At 46.4% G+C, this 20926-nt stretch overlaps 1 protein-coding gene across 2 annotated transcripts in view; it reads left to right on the forward strand.

Annotated features, from left to right (window-relative positions):
• Positions 1-16261, forward strand: part of ERICH6B (glutamate rich 6B) — a 74227-nt gene extending 57966 nt beyond the window's left edge. Inside the window, exons 12-15 of one of the 2 annotated variants that reach the window (XM_016925677.3) lie at positions 7277-7362; positions 7548-7700; positions 12632-12857; positions 15934-16245. In XM_016925677.3, coding sequence (XP_016781166.1) covers positions 7277-7362; positions 7548-7700; positions 12632-12857; positions 15934-16152 — 684 coding nt within the window. In that variant the 3' untranslated portion in view covers positions 16153-16245. Of the gene's footprint in view, positions 1-7276; positions 7363-7547; positions 7701-12631; positions 12858-15933 lie in introns of both variants that reach the window. The other variant, XM_063792138.1, reaches the window with a different exon arrangement.
• The last annotated feature ends 4665 nt before the right edge of the window (positions 16262-20926 follow it).

Consider the following 20926-nt stretch of genomic DNA (forward strand, 5'->3'; position numbering starts at 1 on the left):
AGGACTTAAATCTCAGACCTGAAACTATAAAAATTCTAAAAGACAACATTGGAAAAACTTTTCTAGACATTGGCTTAGGCAAGGATTTCATGACCAAAAACCCAAAAGCAAAGGCAATAAAAACAAAGATAAATAGCTGGGACTTAATTAAACTAAAGAGCTTTTGCGCAGCAAAAGGAACAGTCAGCAGAGTAAAAAGACAATCCACAGAGTAGGAGAAAATCTTCACAATCTATACATCTGACAAAGGACTAATATCCAGAATCTACAACAAACTCAAACAAATTAGCAAGAAAAAAAAATCCCATCAAAAAATGGGCCAAGGACATGAATAGACAATTCTTAAAAGAAATGCAAATGACCAACAAACGTGAAACAATGCTCAACATCACTAGTGATCAGGGAAATGCAAATCAAAACCACAATGCCATACCACCTTACTCCTGCAAGAATGGGCCATAATCAAAAAATCAAAAAATAATAGATGTTGGTGTGGATGCGGTGAACAGGGAACACTTCTACACTGCTGGGGGGAATGTAAACTAGTACAACCACTATGGAAAACAGTGTGGAGATTCCTTAAAGAACTAAAAGTAGAACTACCATTTGATCCAGCAATCCCACTACTGAGTATTTACCCAGAGGAAAAGAATTCATTATACAAAATGGATATACTTGCACCCACATGTTCATAGCAGCAGAATTCACAATTGCAAAAATGTAGGACCAACCCAAATGCCCTTCAACAAATGAGCGGATAAAGAAACTGTGGTGTGTGTGTATGTGTGTGTATATATATATATACACACACATATATATATATGATGGAATACTAATAGCCATAAAAAGGAACGAATTAATGGTATTTGCAGCAACCTGGATGGGATTGGAGACTATTATTCTAAGTGAAGTAACTCAGGAATGGAAAACCAAGCATCATACGTTCTCACTCATAAGTGGGAGCTAAACTATGAGGATGCAAAGGAATAAGAATGACACAATAGACTTTGGGGATTCAAGGGGAAAGGGTAGGAAGGGGGTGATGGATAAAAGACTACAAACTGGGTTCAGTGATTACTGCTTCGGTGATGGGTACACCCAAATCTCACAAATAACCACTGAAGAGCTTACCTGTGTAACCAAATACCACCTGTTCCCCAAAAACCTATGGGAAAAAAAATTAGAGTAATTGAGAGTGAGCGAATAATCAGGTCTAAAGCTCAAAAAAGAGGCATTAAGGTGGGAATTTAAAAGATGTGATAGTCTTCATGTCTTCAGTAAATACATGTGGAGAACATACGGCGCCCTAGGCACTCTGCTAAGTTCTGGAGATACAGAGGCAAATGAGACACAGCCCCCTCTCCCATGGAGCTTATATGTTCCAGTTGAGGAGAGAGTCAATACACAGAAGTACTATTTGGTGCTATGTTGGCTATTTTTAGGAGCCACGAGGAAACAGCAGCAGAGGGGGCCCTCCAGCTGGGCTGAGAGAGAAGATGCTCTCATGCCTATAGAGTAATCAGGAAAGGCCATTTGGGACAAGTACCATTTGAGCCTAGGCATGTATGAAATGAGGGCGTGAGCCATGGAGACTCCTGGGGAAAGGGCATTCTAGATAGAGCCAACAAGTGCAAAGGCCCTGAGGCCTTTGCCTCAAGGACAGCCATAGGCAAGTGGGAAAGAAATAGGAAATTAGCTTGGGTGCCCAGGTCAAATAGAGCCACTGCCTCAAGGACACAAAGCTGTATTCATCTGGACAATGCTCATCAGCTTCTGAAGCAAATGCTTCCCAAAGCCAAGTGGCTTAATGAACAGATGTCTGTTTCTTTCTCATGTCATGTCTATTTTGAGCCTTGTATTTCTTTTGAGTGGCTCCCTTTCAAAGTGCATCTCGGGGATCTGGGTCTTTTCATCATAGGTCTCTACCATATTGCAGTTGTCTATGTCCAGTTGTATGGACAAGAAGTGAAGCCAGGGTCCAGGCTTAAATTCCATTGACCAGAATGGACCCCATGACCCCAGCTAGCGGCAAGAGAGCTGGGAAATGGAACAGCTTGCACTAAGAGGAAAAGCAATAGGACAGCTTTACATCATGAGTGTGGCCTCAATTGTGGCAAAAGTGAAAGAGCATAGGAAATCAACACAGTTAACCAAGGTATGGACCTTTCTGACCTCCAGACAAGGAATGAGAAGTTCAGTATTCCTTCAACACTTGGGCCTGCATTGAGAAGGGAAGTCTGTGGGACCAGTCAGAACTCCTATAGACAGGAGAAGGGGGCTCTCCAGGTTGTAGCAGACAATGGTAAGGGCGTTGGAAGCCCTCATATAAAGTCTTCAGCTTTCTCCTATCCCTGGCCTCACTTCTTCTAATAGATAAAAGAAACCTTACTTGGCTTATTGCTCCAATTAGGCTGTATAACTCCATGTTCTTCCACACTCCAGGCCCTATCCTGCCTCAGATCTTTGCCAGCTCTGGCACCATCTACCCACCATGGCGCCCCCTCCCCACTAACATCTAAAATGTCCTCCCTGCAGCCAAGAGGAAGATTCTCACCAAGATCTCTAAGCAGAGGATCCTTTCTCACCTACCATTCATGTTGGGCTGCACCAAGCACCCATGAGGTGTGGCAAGGAGTGGCACATTTGGTTTTGTTTGTTTGTTTTACAAACAGGCAATAAATCCCAAGCTGTTTGCTGAGTGCACACCTTCTGTGTGTGCTGGTGTTCAGGCCAAATCCAACCCCTCCAGGCCAGGACCCAGGGCCTCACAGCAGCCATGGTGAGCTCGCAGAACAGCTCTGGCACAGCTCGGGGTCCCGCCTGCAGGACAGGCCAGAGACATAGTCTCTTTACTCTGCACTTTAAGCTCTTGCCTCCTATTCTGTCCCCAAGCAAATGCTGACGAGCTTCAGGCTCTTAGACATGCTGTTTGTTACATATTTCCCAGTGAGAGAACATGTGCCAACTCCAGCTCTGTGTAAGAGATTTTGCTTTGTCCATGGGGTTCTTGTCATCAGGAAAATTTCATTACATGACAAGTGAATTCGACGAACAGAAAGCATCTCAAGAAATTCTGGCTTTTGGGTGGCTTTTGAAAATAAGACCTAAGTGACAAATACCCGCTACCAATGAAAAACATCTGGACATTTCCAACAGGTCACCAGGCAAACCAACTGTGGGTAAAATACAAAGCACTTTTTAAACCAAGTCTCTATCAACGGATGGATGAAAAAGGAAAACGTGGTCTATATACACAATGGAATACTACTCAGCCTTAAAAAAGAGGGAAATCCTGTCATTTGTGAGAACATGGATGAACCTGGAGAGGATTATGCTAAGTGAAATAAGCCAGGCACAGAAAGTCAAATACTTTATGACACCACTTATGTGTGGAACATAAAAACATCAAACTCATAGAACAGAGAGTGGCCAGGAGCTGAGGAGTAGGGAAACGGGGAGGTGTTGGTCAAAGGATACAAAATTTCAGCTAGACAGGAGGAATAAGTTTAAGAGGTCTATTGTACATCATGGGGACTAAAGCTAATATTATATATTGATATTATATATAATATATATCAATACATTGCATACCTGAAAATTGCTGAGAGAGTAGATTTAAGTTTTCTCACCATAACAAAACATATGTGAGGTAATGCATATGTTAAATGGCTTGACTTAGCCAATCACAATGTATACATATATCAAAGCATCATGTTGTACAACATAAATATATACAATTTTTAATTGTCAATTAAAGAAAGAAAAAATTTTAAAGGGCTTTTTTTAGGTTTAAAGAAAAAAGCAGTGCTTTGTATACTAAATGTCGCAGGTGGCTGGGAGCTTAATGGTCAGAGGCAGCATCAGGGATAAATCTGAAGCTTGGGGGTCAGATTGCTGGAGCCTGGCTCTCTTCTAACTAGATAACTTTGTGTAAGTCATTTAGCCTCTCTTAAACAGGAATTAATGATAGTGCATATTTTGTAAGGTCAGTATGCTGTGGAATTAAAGTATTCAGTGCAGTGCTCGGCATAAGGAAACAGCCACTGTATGTTGGTTATATGATCATTGTCACCTTGAGGAGTGCTTTCTACCTGATGTCTAGGTGGAAGCCAACAGACAGCTTTCTCTCAAACAAAACTGCATCTCTGTCTCTTATCACCTTAAATGTTGCATTCTGCTATAAGCTTTCTTTGGGCAAAGAATTCTTCAGTTTACAATAATAATTTGAGCCCATCCAGTGACCACAGCACCCACCGTGGCCCCAACCCTCCACCCCTAGATTTAACTGGCAATGCGGTCCCCAGCTTCATACCAGTGTCAGAAGGGAGAATCAGCACTTAACTAACAAATCAGGCCTCACTGGAGAATTCAAGCAAAGATTGGACAACTGCTTTTCCAGAACAGAAAGGAAACTCATGTGTCAAAAACGGTGACTAATAAACATACTAAAAGAATATGGCTGCACAAATACCAGAATCTGATCAGATAAAACAGTTTAAGGAATGTCTCGCAACTACAAGAAATTTCCAGAAAACTGCTTTTTTCTACTGAGTTAAAGACTTCACAACAAGAGAACTAAAACCTGAAGAGACCATCCGCTCGGAACATTGCTTACGGAAATATTTTTAAATCATGCAAAGAATAACCATGAGATTTCAGGAATATCATTCAGCAGCCAGACAGGACTCCATGGCCAACCATGATAGAGAAGTCCTGATGGATGAACTTTTAATAAAAAATGTTCAATAGCTATTGCACTAGAAACGAGGACTCATCCAACAGAATCTCCTGAAAGCAGTAGCCGCCATGCTAAACCATCGCTCATGACTGTTTGACAAATGGAAACTACTGGAGACACAAAATCTCTATTTCCCTGGAATATCAAAATAGAAGGCCTTATTGTTCAATGACAATAAGAGGCAATATTTTTTGAGGCCTTAAGATTCAGTAGCTGAGTCACTTGGTTAGAAAAACTATTGTTTCTTCAAAAAAAATCAAAATAAAAATGGCTTGAAAATCACTAATCTGACTTCTTCTAGTTAAGTTAATGTGGGATACTAGATGGTCTGCAAAGCCTTCCTGCTGCAAACACCTGGGAATTGAAATAAAACATAAGAAGCATCCTTTTCCATGCAGAACAGAGAACGTAAGAAAGTAAGGGAAATAGCCAACACCAGAAATAAAGAGAAAACTACAAAACCAGAAGAGTGAACTTCTGAGCCAGGTGTGTGTGCTGAGGAAGCAGGGGAACAACGGGTCTTGACAATCCACCAACATGGGGACAGGGGACAATTAGAGGACACACACCCTTTCCAAGCACATGCAAAACATCTATTATAATTGATCACATGCTAGGTCAGAAAACAAATCTCAGCAAACACCAAAGAAGGGATATTGTATAGGCTATGTTCTCTTGCCCCAGTGCATTTTAATCAAGAATAGTAATAACATAACCAAAAGTCCTTTATACATTGGCAAATTTAAGAACACCCTTGTAAATAACTTGTGTGTCAAATCTGAAAATATTTAGAATGCAGTAAAATGAAAGGCAAATAACTACACTCATGGGAAACAGCTAAACAGTAAATTGAGGGGAATGTTACAGCTTTTTTCTGAGTCTGTTTTGTGCTGCTGTAACAGGGAATCACAGACTGGGTAGTTTACAATGAACAGAAATTTATTGGTTCCAAAGGCTGGAAAGTCCAAGCTGGAGGGGTCACATGTGGCAAGGGGGTTCTTGTTTCATCATCCCATGGTGGAAAAGCAAAATGAGGGCAAGAGAGAGAACGAGAGCAAGAGATCAAACTCGTAGCCTCAAGCCCTTTCATAATTATTATTAATCTACTGATGAGGTTAGAGTCCCCATGACCTAAATACCTCCCATTAGGCTCCATCTCCCAACACTATTGCATTGGGGATTCAATTTCCAACACATGTTTTTGGAGGGACACATTCAAACCGTAACAGCTTTAAACACATATTTTAAAAATCTACAGCCATATCACCCTGAATGCTTTCAATCTTGTCTAATCTCAGAAGTTAAGCAGAGTTGAGCCTGGTTACTACTTGGATGGAAGACTGCCTGGGAATACTGGGTGCCAGGGGGCTTTCTTTTAAATGCTTTCTCTGATAAAGGAGGAGGAGGATGTGAAGGAGGAGTAGGAGGAAGATCTTGAAGAAGAAGAAAGACAAAAATAGAAGAGTTTAGTATTCAATTCCAGGAATTAGAAAAATAAAATAGAATAACATAGAAAACCCACAGAAAGTAGAGGATATAAATGATAATGATATAAGCAGAAATTGATAAACTATAAAACAAAGAAATAATGGAATAAACAAACCCAAACTTGGTCCTTTGAAAAGATTAATAAAATAGGCAAACTTTCTGACGAGGTTGATTCAGAAGGTATAAATAATAAAGAGAATGAAAACAGCGACGTAACTACAGAGACAGCAGAGATTTCTTTAAAACACTATAAACTTAAAATGTTTATGACAATAAATTTGAATGTTTACCTAAAATGAACAATTTTCTAGAAAAACAGTTTGCAAAAACTGATTGAAGAAGAAATAAAAAATTTGAGTATACCAATGTTATGGGTTGAATTGTGTTCCCTCAAGAGACATGTCGGAGTTCTAACCCCCAGTGCTTCAGAATGTGACCTTATCTGGAAATAGTCTTTGCAGATGTAATGAGTTAAGATGAGGTCATCTTGAAGTAGGGTGTGCCCCTAATCCAATATGGGGTCCTCCTAAGAGGATGGCCACGTGAAGATACAGAGAGCACCACGTGAAGATAGAGGTAGAGACTGGGGTGATGCATCACAAGCCAAGGAATGTCAAGGATCTCTGTCTATCATCAAAAGCCAAGAGAAAAGCATGGAAGAGATCCTTCCTCAAAGCCTCTAGAAGGAACCAACCCTGCGGACCCTTTGATTTCAGACTTCCAGCCTCCACAATAGTGAGATTAAATTTCTGTAGTTTTAAGATGCCCAGTTTGTGAGACTTTGTTCAAGCATCCCTGGGAATCTAATGCAATCAATAATCATTGGGGTGATTGAAATGACAGTTTAAAATCTACACACACACACAGATCCAGTTCAGCCTCCTCATCATATAGACAAGTAAACTGAAGCCCCGCAACTCCCCAGCAAGTTGATGAGGTAGCACGTGGCATCGGAGAGCAAGCAGATGGGGTCCACACCATGCTCTGCAGTAGGACAGTGGGTACCCATGCACTTTTCACACTTTTCATAGGCTTGTCTTTTCTTCCCAGGTGCATCAAGGTGATGGAAAATTAATTCTCTACCCCAACAAGAATGTCTATCAAATTCTCTTTCCTGATGGGACAGGCCAGATACAGTATCCACAGAAGCACAGGGATGCTCGTATTGACATATATTGGCACCTAAAATGTCTATGATTTTTTATGGGGTATGGGGTTTGACTGAGGTGTGGGGTTTGACTGAGGCCTGCATCATCTGCAGGGCCCTACCTTTTCCAGGGGATCCCAAGGACTGACTACTTGTGCCTTAACCTTCTCCCAGTTATCCATCAGGAAACCTGGCTATGCTCATCTTATATGCGAAAATGAAAAAGTTCACATACATCATTCTGGAAGACAGTCTAGAAGGGTGGATCCGGGCCCTTATCAACAACTCAGGCAATGCTACCTTCTATGATGAAAACAGTGATATCTGGTAAGCTTGGGTCATGAGTCCCTAACACTCCTGCCCATGGAGAAGCAGCTGGAAAAAGCGTGACTCCCAGACTGTATGAACTTCCTCCCTGTCTCAGAGTTACACATGTTGGAAATGGGAGAATGAGCACCATGATGGACCAGTCCATGAGGTCCCTGACCACAGAGGAGGCACGATGTTCTTCCTGCACCGTTGCTCCTCCATGGGTGAAATAGCAGTCAAGGCTCCACAACCACCACATTCTATTGGTTTCATCTCCTAAACACCTCTTAAGAGTCACCTTTGTGATAATTTGCTTAGGAAGACCCAGTGCCTCCCTGTTCTGGGTGCCTCAGAGAGGAGGGTTTGGTGACGGTTTGGAGACACATGCATACAGAGTCCATGGTCCAAAACGTGACTTCTAAATATTTCACTATAACTGAAGTTAGTTCTCAAGTTCCCATTTCTGGTAACGGTGGAAAACCATCTTACCAATTCAAGACCACTCAGTCACTTCAAAATGTTTCTCCATCTCTTTGAGGTAAAGGACTCTCTTTTCAGGATTTTTTCCTTCCCTCCCTCTTCTAAGTGGTCATGGTGTGGGGACTTATATATACTTTTTTTTTTTTTTTTTTTTTTTTTTTTTTTTTGTGACGGAGTCTGCTCTGCAGCCCAAGCTGGAGTGCAATGGTGTCATCTTGGCTCATTGCACCCTCTGCCTCCCCGGTTCAAGCAATTCTCCTGCCTTAGCCTCTCGAGTAGCTGAGATTACAGGCATGCACCACCAAGCCCAGCTAGTTTATGTATTTTTAGTAGAGATGGTGTTTCACCATGTTGGCCAGGTTGATCTTGAACTCCTGACCTCAGGTGATCCATCCACCTCAGCCACCCAAAGTGCTGGGATTACAGGTGTGAGCCACCGCGCCCAGCCAAAGGGACTTATATTATCTTGGATCAACTTTATACTTTCTTCTTGCTGGTCAAAGCCAAACATAGTTCCAAAAAAGGATTTTCATTCTGCAGACTTTGGTTTTTAACAATATTTTCTCTGCTGTGAGTCTTTTTAGACACCATTTCCTGATTGTCTTCTTTGTTCTGGAGGTATCTGCCCTCCCCTGAATGCCTTGTGTATAGAAAATGCTGTCCAAGAGTGGACCAAGGTCTTGGGTACAGAAAGCACAAAGGAGTGGGGCAAGAAATTCAGTTAATTACCTCAGAGAGGATCTGGTGACAGACCATCAAGCAAGCCAGGGAGGGAAGAGCTCCCCCTCTCAGTCCTATCAGCATGTCCTGGCCCCTCTGCACCTGAGCATCTGGATGAGAAACAGACGGTCCCTGTGTATCCCTTCATGGCACCCCTCACCCCTGTAAAAGTCAAACCACAGGGCCAGCCTCTCTCCCTCTCTCTGTGAATGGGCTGCCCTACCTGCAAACTGATTCCTTCCCCCAGGGGCAGCTGCTCCAGAGGAAAAATGTTACCCACAGAGGAAGGGCTTAGTCCCTGAGGGAATTCATCAGCAAAACTGCAGTCTCATTGACCTAGGAGAAGATTTTATGGAAAAGCCTCCCAGAGTCACTTGTGAATACAAAGCCATTTGGTCAGGGCACGACCCTAACTGCTAGAATTCCCTCCACACCAACAGGACTTCTCCGTGGTGCCTCGTGCACTGGGAGGGACTTAGAGCCAAGCCATTTCAAGAGCTGAATACTTCTTAGGTCATTTTTTGATTTCCATTTCCTCAGGGAAGATGGAAGGCATGGCTGTCCTTTGCCAGGTGTGTGGAAACTAAAATCCAGCACCCATCTTGACTCCCAGCCCAAGGGGTCTCAGGCCAGGCTTCCTATCGGGGTTCAGGGTCCCACACAGTGTTGAGACCTGCCCAAACTCAGGGTCCCTGGTGGGTGGGTTCTACTCATTCAACAGTTCAGGATCTTTTCACCCCCTGAGCAGGAACTTCCCAATTCTGACCATTTCTAGATGTTCCAGATCCCATCTTCCAAAGGGGGACTTAGCCCAGAGCTGGGCACCCTCAGGCAGGAGCAGATCTCTAACACTAGGGAGTGGGGGGTGGCCTAGTGTTGCTACTGGAATCCTAGGTTCTTTGGATCTCCCAGGATAGAAATCAAGAGAGATCACCAAACATAGCAGCAAAGTAAAGTTTATATCAGCTTGTACACAAGGGAACCAGCACTGAGAAAAGAAAAGAATGGGCTACTCCCTGAGTGCAATGTGTGGGTTGGTTTTATAGGGTCTTCCTATAGGAAAGGGTTATGTTTATGACAGGGCATGTACAGGAGCAGTTTTTCTAGTGCTTGCATGGTGGGCAACGTGCTTCTTCATACATCTTATGTAACATTCTCACTTTAAATCTCCACCCCTGGGTGTGGCTTTTAGCATTAGTTTAAGTCTAACTGCACATCCAGGGCTCCAGGGAAGTCCGTAGCCACCTGAAATAGGAGCTTCTTGGGTCTTTTGTTACTGATTGGTTAAGAGCTAGCTAAGCTAGAGCTTGAGTGAGGGGCTTTTATTCTTTTCCTCCAGACCACCTTAAAATTGAGAACCCACCAGCTTGCCCATCTCAGTGTGAGAGCTCTGATGGGAGCCATTTAAAAGGTTAAAAGCTAGCAGGATCTGCTCCCCACAGAGTGAAGTAAGAAGACTCTTCTCTTTGCTCTCCTCCCCATCAATGATAACAAGGAAATTTTAACGTTTTCTCAGTTATTGCTGTGTATAGACATTTAATCCTTACACAGCCCTCTGAACAAAGTACTATTATTGTCTGCTTTTTACAGTTGAGGAAATGGAGGCATAGAGAGGTTAAGTGACTGGCCCAAGGTCACACAGTTTGCAAGTGGCACAGCCAGACTTTGAACTGAGAGTCTGGCTCCAGAGCCCAGGTTTTTGTTTGTTCATTTGTTATTTTTATAATTTCGGTATGTATATAGCCTCTTATTTAGAGAAGGAGGAATGAGGTTGGACAGGCTGGGGTCCCAAGACAAAGGACCTTAGAAGTTTGCTTTTTGTTCAATGGAAAGCGGGAAGCAAGAGGAGGATTTGGGATTGAGTGACTGGAAGTCCTCCGCACTGGAGGTGAGCAAGGCTTCCCATAGCAGGCCTCTGAGCCACCTTCTCACTCCGATGAGGCCCCTGTGTTCCGTGAAAGGTTCATATATACAAAGTGACCCCCAAATGCAGAGGGAGCTGGAAACCAAACAAGGCAGACAAACCCGGTTTGTCTGTACAAGGTGATTACTAGGGGAACTTACAGACAGAAGTGCAGTCTAGGGTAGATGCAAGACAGGTATATCTCTGCACCAAAACCTCCCAGACCTGGGGCCTACGTCTTGGGGAAAAAGTACACGTGCCCTGGAAGGAATGTGTAGGCAGCTATGGGCGTCAAAGCCTGTCATGTATGCAACAATATCAAGGGTTGTTTTCAAAGAAAGGCAAAGTTTACAGTGAATAGATATTTCTAGATAAAGTGTAGTACGTTGCCACACCCTGGACAGCTCAGACAAGACCCGGCAGACAGTAACCCAAGCTCCCCAAGCCCTCCTTCTCCAGACAAACCCAGGCCTCAGCATCGCTTCCTTTCTTCATGTGATTCCCTAGAGATGTTGCTGCCCCAAGGGCACTGATTCTAGGAACTGCCCTTTGGGATTTGAAAAGCAGAAGCCAGGGCCAGAGGAACACGATGGGTTTGAAATGTCAAGAGAGGATGGCTCAGAGGGCAGGCAAGCCCCACAGAATACGGTCAGGAATGGATGAGAGAGAAATCCAACCACCCTTCATTCCCTTGTACCTATCGATATGGGTGCCCTGCACAAGGCTGGGCAACAGGAATTCAGCAGCGCAGCAGACAGACAAGGTCCCTGCCCCCAGAAGTTTGTGCTTTAGTGAGAGAGAACAGATGATGGACAAATACAGTCAATTCTCATGATTCATGGTAGTTATAGTCTATAAAGTCATTGAGAACACTGAATTGGCCAATACTGAACCCCTTGCTCCTAGGGGAAATACATACATATATAATATGTAACTCACGTGGAACCAGGGACATGCCCAGAGCAGTGGGAAATTTGATTTCCCAGTGTGCACATTGCTGGCTGAGATTGAACAAGGCCACGCTCTGCCCTTCTGCTCAGCTCTCCTGCAGAGGCAACCAGAGGACACAGGTGTCCCTACACAGGGCAGTGTTGTGCAAGAAGCTGCAGCTCTGGGGCTGGTGGGACAGGGTTTGAATCCCAGCTCCAGCAAGTGTTACTGGGATAGCCTCAGGCAAGTCACATGACACTTCTGAGCCTCCTATTCTCTTTTGTAAAATAAAAATTAAACAAAAACAAAAACAAAAAATGGTATCTAGCAGGATGGGCTGCTTCTAGGATTTAAGATGATAACCTATGTGAGATGTGTCTGTGTGCATATTTCCCCTAGGAGCTATGGGTTGTTTTGGTATTCACTAAATCACTGGCTTTCTAGAACATAATACAGTGAACAATGAGAATTTACCATATCTATTCGTAAATTATATGAAGGAAACCAACAAGGCATGGCAACAGAGTCCCGTAGGGAACCAGGTAGGCTGCTCAGGCTGAGGAGGTGATGTCTAAGCTGAGACCTAGAGGATAAGTAGACGCCAGCCATGCCACGTGGGGCAGGGGAACTTTGCAGGCAGAGGGCAGAGCATGGCAAAGCTGTGAGCAGGAAGAGCCTGTGTGTGCCAGGAACTAAGGAGAGGGAAGGAGGGCAGGACAGGGCCATATGGTGAGGCCAGCACAGGGGACAGTGCCTGGTGTTGGGTTGGTTGTCCATGTTGGAGCTTCTCCTACCCATCAAGTCCCTGTCAGTCTTTCTGTGGCCAAGTGGGGAAAAAGAAAGGGAAGGAGAAGAGGAGGAGCAGAGGCCCAGGGCTGAGCGCCCTGGCTGCCTGACATGCTTTCTCTTGGTCCAGGTTGAACCTGAGCTCCAACCTGGGCTACTACTTCCCCAAAGACAAACGCCAGAAGGCCTGGAACTGGTGGAATCTGAACATCCATGTCCACGCACCCCCTGTCCAGCCCATTTCCTTGAAAATCAATGAGTACATCCAGGTACAAATAAGGAGGCAGGATAAGATCATCTTCTGCTTCACCTATGAACAGAAGCAGATTTGTTTAAACCTGGGCACCAGGTACAAGGTAAGGTCACGACTCCCCATACCCTCCACCAGGTGGGGTGCCGACCTGTACAAAGGCCACTGCTGGCTTGGACTTGCCCATGCCACAGGCCTCCAGGCTTGTTCTATATATGCCAACCCATATAAAAACAAGGCCACTTTGGTTTACCTGATGTTTAAGTACACACAAATACATTCATGTGACTTCCCAGCACCGTGAGCTTAGGATCTGAGGAAATTCACATTGAAATGCTCAGGCTAACTGGGAAGAATGACTTGCATCTGTAACCCCAGGGCTTTGGGAGGCCAAGACAGGTGGATCCCTTGAGCCTAGGAGCTTGAGACCAGCTTGGGCAACATAGCAAGACCCCTTCTCCACAAAAAAATTTTAAAATTAACTGGGCGTGGGCCAGTTGTGGTGGCTTATGCCTGTAATCCCAGCACTTTGGGGGCCGAAGCAGGTGGATCACTTAGCACCAGGAGTTCGAGACCAGCCTGGCCAACACAGTCAAACCCCATCTCTACTAAAAATACAAAAAAATTAGCTGATCCCAGTGGCTCACGCCTTTAATCCCAGCTACTCGGGAAACTGAGGTAGGAGAATTGTTTGAACCAGGGAGACGGAGGTCGCAGTGAGCTAAGATCACACCACTGCACTCTCAGCCTGGGCGACAGAGCCAGACCCTATCTCAAAAAATAAATAAGTAAATAAATGAATAAAATTAACTGGGCATGGTGGCTCTCGCACTTGTAGCCCCAGCTACTTGGGATGCTGAGGCAGGAGGCTCACTTGAGCTCGGGATATGATCCTGACAATAAAACACAGATGTCACCCTGCATTATCTCACTGGACACTCACAGTGGCCGTGTCAGAAGTCAGGGCCAGAAACAAGGGGGAGTCTGTGTCCCCAGGCCTGCTGTTGTGTCCTCTTCCCTCCTCCCCAAACAAACTCTTCTCTAGACAGATGATCCCCTGGAAGTTCAAGGCACACTCCCCAGGCAGGCAGGAGAGGACCAATGCTGTATTTGTTTCTTAGGGCTGCTGGAACAAATCAGCACAAACTAGGAGGCCTGAAACAACAGAAGTTTACTCTCTCACAGTTCTGGGCCAAGTCTGAGATCAAGGTGTCCATGGGGCCACCATCCTCCAGAGCCTCCAATGGGGGACGCTTCCTTGCTCTCCCAACTTCCGATGGCTTCTGGCATTCTTGGCTTGTGGTGGCATCACTCCAGTGTCTGCCTCCACCTTCACACGGCCTTCTCCTCTGTGTGTCTGTGTCAAACCTCGTCTTTTTTCTTAAAAGGACACCAGTAGTTGGATCTAGGGCCTACCCTAAATCCAGAAGGAGCTCATTCTGAGAGCCTTAACTTAATCATATCCACAGAGACCCCGTTTCCAAATAAGGTCACATTCACCAGCACTGGGGTTAGGACTTGGACATCACTTTTGGGGGACACAGTTCCACCTACTCAAAATGGTGAGGCTGGACCCCCGGAGCTCCAACTGTAGTGGGGGAAGAAGGTGGGCTCCTGAGACCCTTCCTGAGGACCAGAGTTAAGGAGAGGAATGAGGGTGTCCTTGGCTCCCCCCGTGAGGCCTAAGCAAGGTTCTCTTCCTGCTCAGCTCCCCCGGCCCATTCCACAGGGAAGGCTCCACTTACAGACCCCCACCCCACCAGAGAGGTGTCCGGGGCCCCTGGGAGCAGGACTGCCTTGGCAGACAGACGGATGGACATGTCCCCTGGGAATGAGGCAGATGGAGAAGTGGGCTGATAATAGCAGACTCCAGCAGAATAGATGCAGCTGTGTGCAGAGTATCTGAGAAGAGAGGAGGGAGTGTGCTAGGTTTAGGGTGGCCAGACACGTCGGTTTGCTCAGGACTGAGGAGTTTCCTGGGACATGGGACTTTCACTGCTAAAACTGGGAAATTTCCACACAGGCCTGGCCTGCTGACCCCCCTAGGTTCCCTTGTCTGGGAAGGCCTCCTATTTTGCAGGTGAATAATGACATCCCAGCATCCTTGCCTATCCTGGATTTCTCAGAGCAGCCAATCCAGTGAAGAGGAGGCCAGCACTACCAAGCCCGAGTGGCGGGACCAGCTGGGGCTGGACAGCATGAGGGCCTGGGGCACCGGCCTTTGAATGGCGGAGGGAGGAGGGCGGGGACAGGAAGGAGGTGCCCAGCAAGGTTGCAGGAAGGGCTGCTGTGGGCAGAGAGACCAGGGGGCCTGACGCCTTGGAGAGCTAGAGTCCCGGGGAGGGGCAGCTGTGCCTGTGCAGGGCATGTCCCAAATGAAGCAAATCAGCACCAGTGTAACTAATCGGAGCCAAAGAAATGAGACAGAGCCTGGCACCGGGTCAGCCCAGGTGGGCAGTAGTGTGCCCGGGGAAGAATAGGCCCCTCCATGCCCAGCCTCTCCACTTCCTGGGTGACACTAGCCTGTGGTCTGAGCCCATAGTCTTCTATAATATGGACATAGGTTATTACGTGGCTAAAACAATAAAATATTGTGTGAAGACATTTCATACGCATAGGAATGGAGCACACGGGTATCGTCCTATCTTATCCCCTCCAGGAGACTCTGTCCTCAGTCTTCTGCAGGCTGCAGACCCAGGCAGAACTTGGCATAGAGGCGGCCTCCCTGGGCCAGGCCTTCATCTCAACAAAACCCAGATACACTCCCAAGGAGCCCAAGGTGGAGGCAGGTCTCACGGGCAGCCACTGTGAGGCATCCCAGCTCTTGCAGGGCCCCATGGTCGGGACCCCATGGGGAGAAGCCCGGCAGCCGCAGGAAAGCACCGCCTTTGGAGGGCAGGCCACGCCAGGGCACCAGAACTGCTTTCCCTCCAGTTTAGGGCCAGGCATGGGTGTGGCCTCAGCCCACATCACCATGGTCCACCTGACTGCAACACCAGCCAAGTGAGCGTATTTGGAAGCAGCAGGAAGGTGGCAGGTGGCGGGGCTGAGAACACAGATCTGCTTTCTTGAGCGAAGGCTCAGGGAACACTTGGTCCTGGCCACAGGAGATCTGGCCTGGGTCTGGGGCACCGTGCTCAGGCAGCGTGCATTCTCACCCAGTCCTCTGTGAATCCCCGCAGTTTCTGATCCCGGAGGTGCTGAGTGAAATGAAGAAGAAAACCATCCTGGAGGCAGAACCCGGCCCAACAGCCCAGAAGATCCGGGTCCTTCTGGGGAAAATGAATAGGCTCCTGAATTACGCGACCACCCCTGATCTGGAAAACTTCATAGAGGCCATCAGTATATCACTGATGGACAACAAGTACCTGAAGAAGATGCTCTCTAAACTCTGGTTTTAAGGCGGGGCTTATCTGGCATCCACCAAATGCCTTAGGAAGTTGGAGACCTTGGGAGCTCCAGGGAAAAAAAAACCAAAGACCTGTTGACCTTTTATGAGAGTTGGTTTGTAATTTGGGACCTGTCGTGGCTCCTTGGTTTGAAGTAAACATTTTTGGCAGAAGGGCTGACAGAGTCTGTGGCTGAGCACAGAAAAGGCTTGACAGCCCTGACCCCACAGCATGGAAGCAAGTTGTCGTTTCAGTGACATGTCAATGCCTGTCCTGCCTGCTTCTACGGTCACTCACTCAGTTCTTTTGTGGCTTTCAGTACGGGCCTTGACTCAGGACAACGACTGTGCTCACAGCCAAGCTCTATCTTTTGTTGGCTGTGTGATCTTGGGCAAGTAGCTTTATACCTCAGTTTCCTCATCTGTAAAATGGGCCTAAAAATAGCAATGATCACCACAGAGTTGGGAGTATTAAATTAGTTAATGCACGTACAGTCCCTAGAACAGGGTCTGGCCCATAGGAGCCACTCAGCGTCACTCCAGTTACTGTCAGCTTGGCCCTTCCTTCACGTCTGGGCAGCTCCTGGGGAGGGTCCGTGAGACAATTGGGTAGGCTGAGTGTCTGCACTTCCTTGGGCTGCGAAGGCACAGCCCCTTCAGCTTCCTCAGGCCTTTCTCTTCATGATGCTCCCTATTGTTACTGAGACTGCGCACGAACCAGGCGGGCCCCGTTGTGAGCACGGTGCAAGCTGTAGCTCGTGTGGCTCCAGGATGTGGGCAGTATTTTCTCAAGGACACTGGGATGCAGAGAGGTTAAAGGACTCACCCAGGATCACACACCAGTATGTGATGGTAAAGACTGGCATTCCAGCCTACTTGACTACAAAGTGATATCACTGTGGTGATAATATGAGTATGTTTATGACCCTGCCACCACCACCACTCCAGGGTATCTCAAAGACTCAAGGCCACTCCAGGTGCTACTGCCCTTATCCTACCTTGTTACACAGCCCCTACCCACCCCCACCCCACTCCAGGGAGCTCTGGAGGCCAGTCCCGGCCAGTCAGCTGCTGCTGACCTGGCACAAATCATGCATCAGCCTTGTGGGGGTCCAGCCACTCCTCCTGGTGTTGGAGCCTCTGGGCACCACCCCAGAACACAGCGCCTCCTCCTGAGGCTGAGAGAGGGGAGGCTACGTGTGGCCCAGTGCCTGGATCCCCCACGCTTCCTGCATGGCCCCAGAGGCTCTCTCCAACCCTGCCTGGATCCCACACGCTTCCTGCACAGCCCCAGAGGCTCTCTCCAACCCTGACCTCATTACACCTCATCCACCCCTGCCAAGCCAGAGGGAAACCCAGATGGCAAACCCACACCGGCCCAAACCCAGTCCCCGAAACCCGTAGGTGACCGAGAGCCTGAAAGGACCCACATGCCAGCTCCTCCCAGGAACTGGGTGGGACACTTGGGGTCACTGGTAACAGTTACCAACTTGAATAGCTAAAACAAAAGGGGAAAATGTGTCATCTGGAGAGAAGAACACTGACCCGAACTGAAGATGCAATGGGTCTCGGGAATGATTGGAGCGGAGAAGCTGCAGACCCCATCTTTCTGCCTCTCAGTCTTCGACACTCATCTTGTCCAAGAGACGTTTTCTACGCATCTCAGGTCACATGGCTTTGTCTCCCAATCACTCTCAAAAACACCCCAGTGGTCTCTGCAGTTGGCCTTGATTAAATCAGGAGACCACCCTTGGTCCAATCCAGTGCAGTAAGAGCAGGTGGGATTACGTCTTGTAAATGGCTCCCAGCTGATCCCAGAGCATGAGTAGGGGCAGCTGTTTCTAAAAATAGGAGATTTGGGCTGGGCAGCCCCCAGGGGATGATTTTATACAATCTCAGGACACCTGCAAACTTCCCAGAATGACCTGAGCTCCAGCGTCAACCAAGACAGTATAGAAAACCCCAGGCCTGGCTGGGCACAGTGGCTCACTCCTGCAATTCCAGCAATTTGGGGGGCCAAGGTGGGCAGATCACTTGAGGCCAAGGAGTTAGAGACCAGTCTGGGCAATATGACAAAACCCCACCTCTACTAAAAATAAAAAAATTAGCTGGGTGTAGTGGTGCATGCCTGTAAGCCCAGCTACTCGAGAAGCTGAGGCACAAGAATTGCCTGAGCCCAGGAGGCAGGGAGGTTGCAGTGAGCCAAGATCGCACCACTGCACTCCAGCCTGGATGACAGAGTGAGACCCCGTCTCAGAAAGAAAGAAAAAAGAAAACCCCAGGCCAGGTGCAGTGGCTCACACCCAGAATCCCAGCACTTTGGGAGGCTGAGGCAGGTGGATCACTTGAGGTCAGGAGTTTGAGATCAGACTGGCCCACATAGTGAAATCCCATCTCTACAAAAAATACAAAAAATTAGCACGGTGGTGTGCACCTGTAGTCCCGGCTACCTGGTAGGCTGAGGTGGGAGGATCACCTGAGCCCAGGAGGTCAAGGCTACAGTGAGCTGTGTTCATGCCACTGCACTCTGGCCTGGGCTACAGAGTGAGACCCTGTCAGAGAAGAGAGGAGAGGAGAGGAGAGGGAGGAGAGGGAAGGAAAGGGAATGGGAGGGGAGGGAAGGAGAGGGGAGAGGACCCTTCCTCTAGCAATTAGCCATTCTCTACTGTGAACAGTGACACCCAAGTGCTGCCTTCATGGCCCTTCTCCCTGAGGCTCTCCCACTGTCTGCCACCAACCTGCACTTAATGCTTTGTCCTCACCCCCAAACCATCACCTGTGCAGCTGAGCTGGGACTAGGACAATCAGGCTGTCACAGGCAGGGTGCTACATGTCACTTCCTTGGCCTGACAGTCACACCTTGCTGGTGAATGCTGTCATTGGCTAACACACAACAGTTCCTTTGTTGCAAGGTAATGAGCCATAAATGACTACTGTGGTAGCATCCCTTTATATAGCCACAAAGTTTGAGTGCCTGGTTAGTTCCGCACCTATGCTCAGGGTACACAGAAACCCCTGTCCTTACCACACATCAAAGACAGAAGCTCCCAAGTGGATCTCAGCAACACACAAGTCATCCCTAACCAGGGCGATGGTATTGGAAAAACAGAGGGAAAAAATTAAACAGCTGTCTGGGATAGAAAATGCACAGGACTTGGTAGTAATGTGATGATGTGGGGAAGGCTGCATGACTTGGACAACAAAGTCACACAACACTTATAGAGCATCTTCTGCAGACACTGTTCTAGGTGCTGCGTATGAACAAAACAAAGTTCCTTTCCCAAGGAGTTTGTGATCTGGGTTGGTGGGGAAGACAAAAAACCAACAAGCAAAATACATCATGTGTCAGGTACAAAGACAACTAATGCAGGTGAGGGGAACAGCAAGTGATGGGGACTGGGACTCGCTATTCTATATAGCAGGGTTTTGCCACCTCTGCTCCACTGACATTTAGAGCTGGATGATTCTTTGTGGTCGGGACTATCCAGTGCTGTAGGATGTTCAGCAGCATTCCTGGTCTCCACGCAGTAGAAGCCAGTAATACCCCACCCCTAACACACACACACCAGTCACAACCAAAATGTCTTCAGATACTGCCGTACATCCAGGGCTGGGGGCAGGGGCAGGGATTGCCACTGCTGCAGGTCATACTTGGGTTTTTTGGTTTTGTTTTCTTATGGCCCAGCACATCTATCTTGGCAACTGCTCCATGTATATGAGAAGGTATATCCTGCAATGTTAGGGTTTCTGAATTTACTAATGGGAAACAGGACCATCCGGACTGTGATTCATTCTATAAGACAGCTGGCCTTAGACTCTTCCTTAAAAAAAAAAAAGTCAATGTCAAGAAAATAAGCATATGAAAACTCTTAAGAGTAGTTGTCTAAGCTAAAAGGAAGTAAAGAGACATGACAACCAAGTAAAATGTTGAACCCAGGATAAAGAAAAGCTATGAAACATTTTGGGGGAACAATTAGAGAAGCTGAAATATGGGCTTCATATTAGATACTACTGAATTTCTTTTTTAGGCGTGATAATGGCTTTGGGTTATGTAGGAGAATGTCCCTATTCTTTGGAAACGGATGCTGAATTATTTAGGGGTATAATTTAACAGTAAAGTGTCACGATGACTGCAACTTCCTTTCAAATAGTTCAGCAAAAGAACATGTATGGGTGTGTTTATATACACTAATAATGAAAACCCACTTGATTTCCTTTAACATGTGTAAAAGGGCCCAATCTTGTAAGACAAGTTATTTTAGAATATACATAGAAAAAAATCTGGAAGCTATATGCCAAACATTCAACTGTGGTTGGCAGTTATAAGTTGTCTTACTTGTAACAGCAGAAGAAAATTTAAAGATATGGTGTTGTTAAGCCAGGGGAGAAAATACAAATATTTTTGGAAAATAGAGGGAAGAATACAATACTACTAAATTTCAATACAACTATGTATGTCAGTACTATGCTGACAGTACTCATGAAATTGTCAGTTTCACAAAGAAAAAGTTAAAATGTCTTTTAACTAAGGAAGCATTAAGATGCTTCAAAAATGTCTTTCCATAATAATTTTCTTGCCAAAGGAATTTATACAGTACAAGTAAAACTGGCAAAATCTGAGTAAGATTGATAGAGTATATTAATGTCAATATCCTGGCTGTGATACTGTGCTATAGTTTTGCAAGATGCTACCATTGGGGGGAAGCTGGGCAAAGGGTACATGGGATCTATCTGTATTATTTCTTAAAACTGCATGTGAGTCTGACACAAGTTATCTCAATTAAAAT

This window comes from Pan troglodytes, chromosome 14 (assembly GCF_028858775.2).
Source record: "Pan troglodytes isolate AG18354 chromosome 14, NHGRI_mPanTro3-v2.0_pri, whole genome shotgun sequence".
Lineage (NCBI taxonomy): Eukaryota > Metazoa > Chordata > Mammalia > Primates > Hominidae > Pan > Pan troglodytes.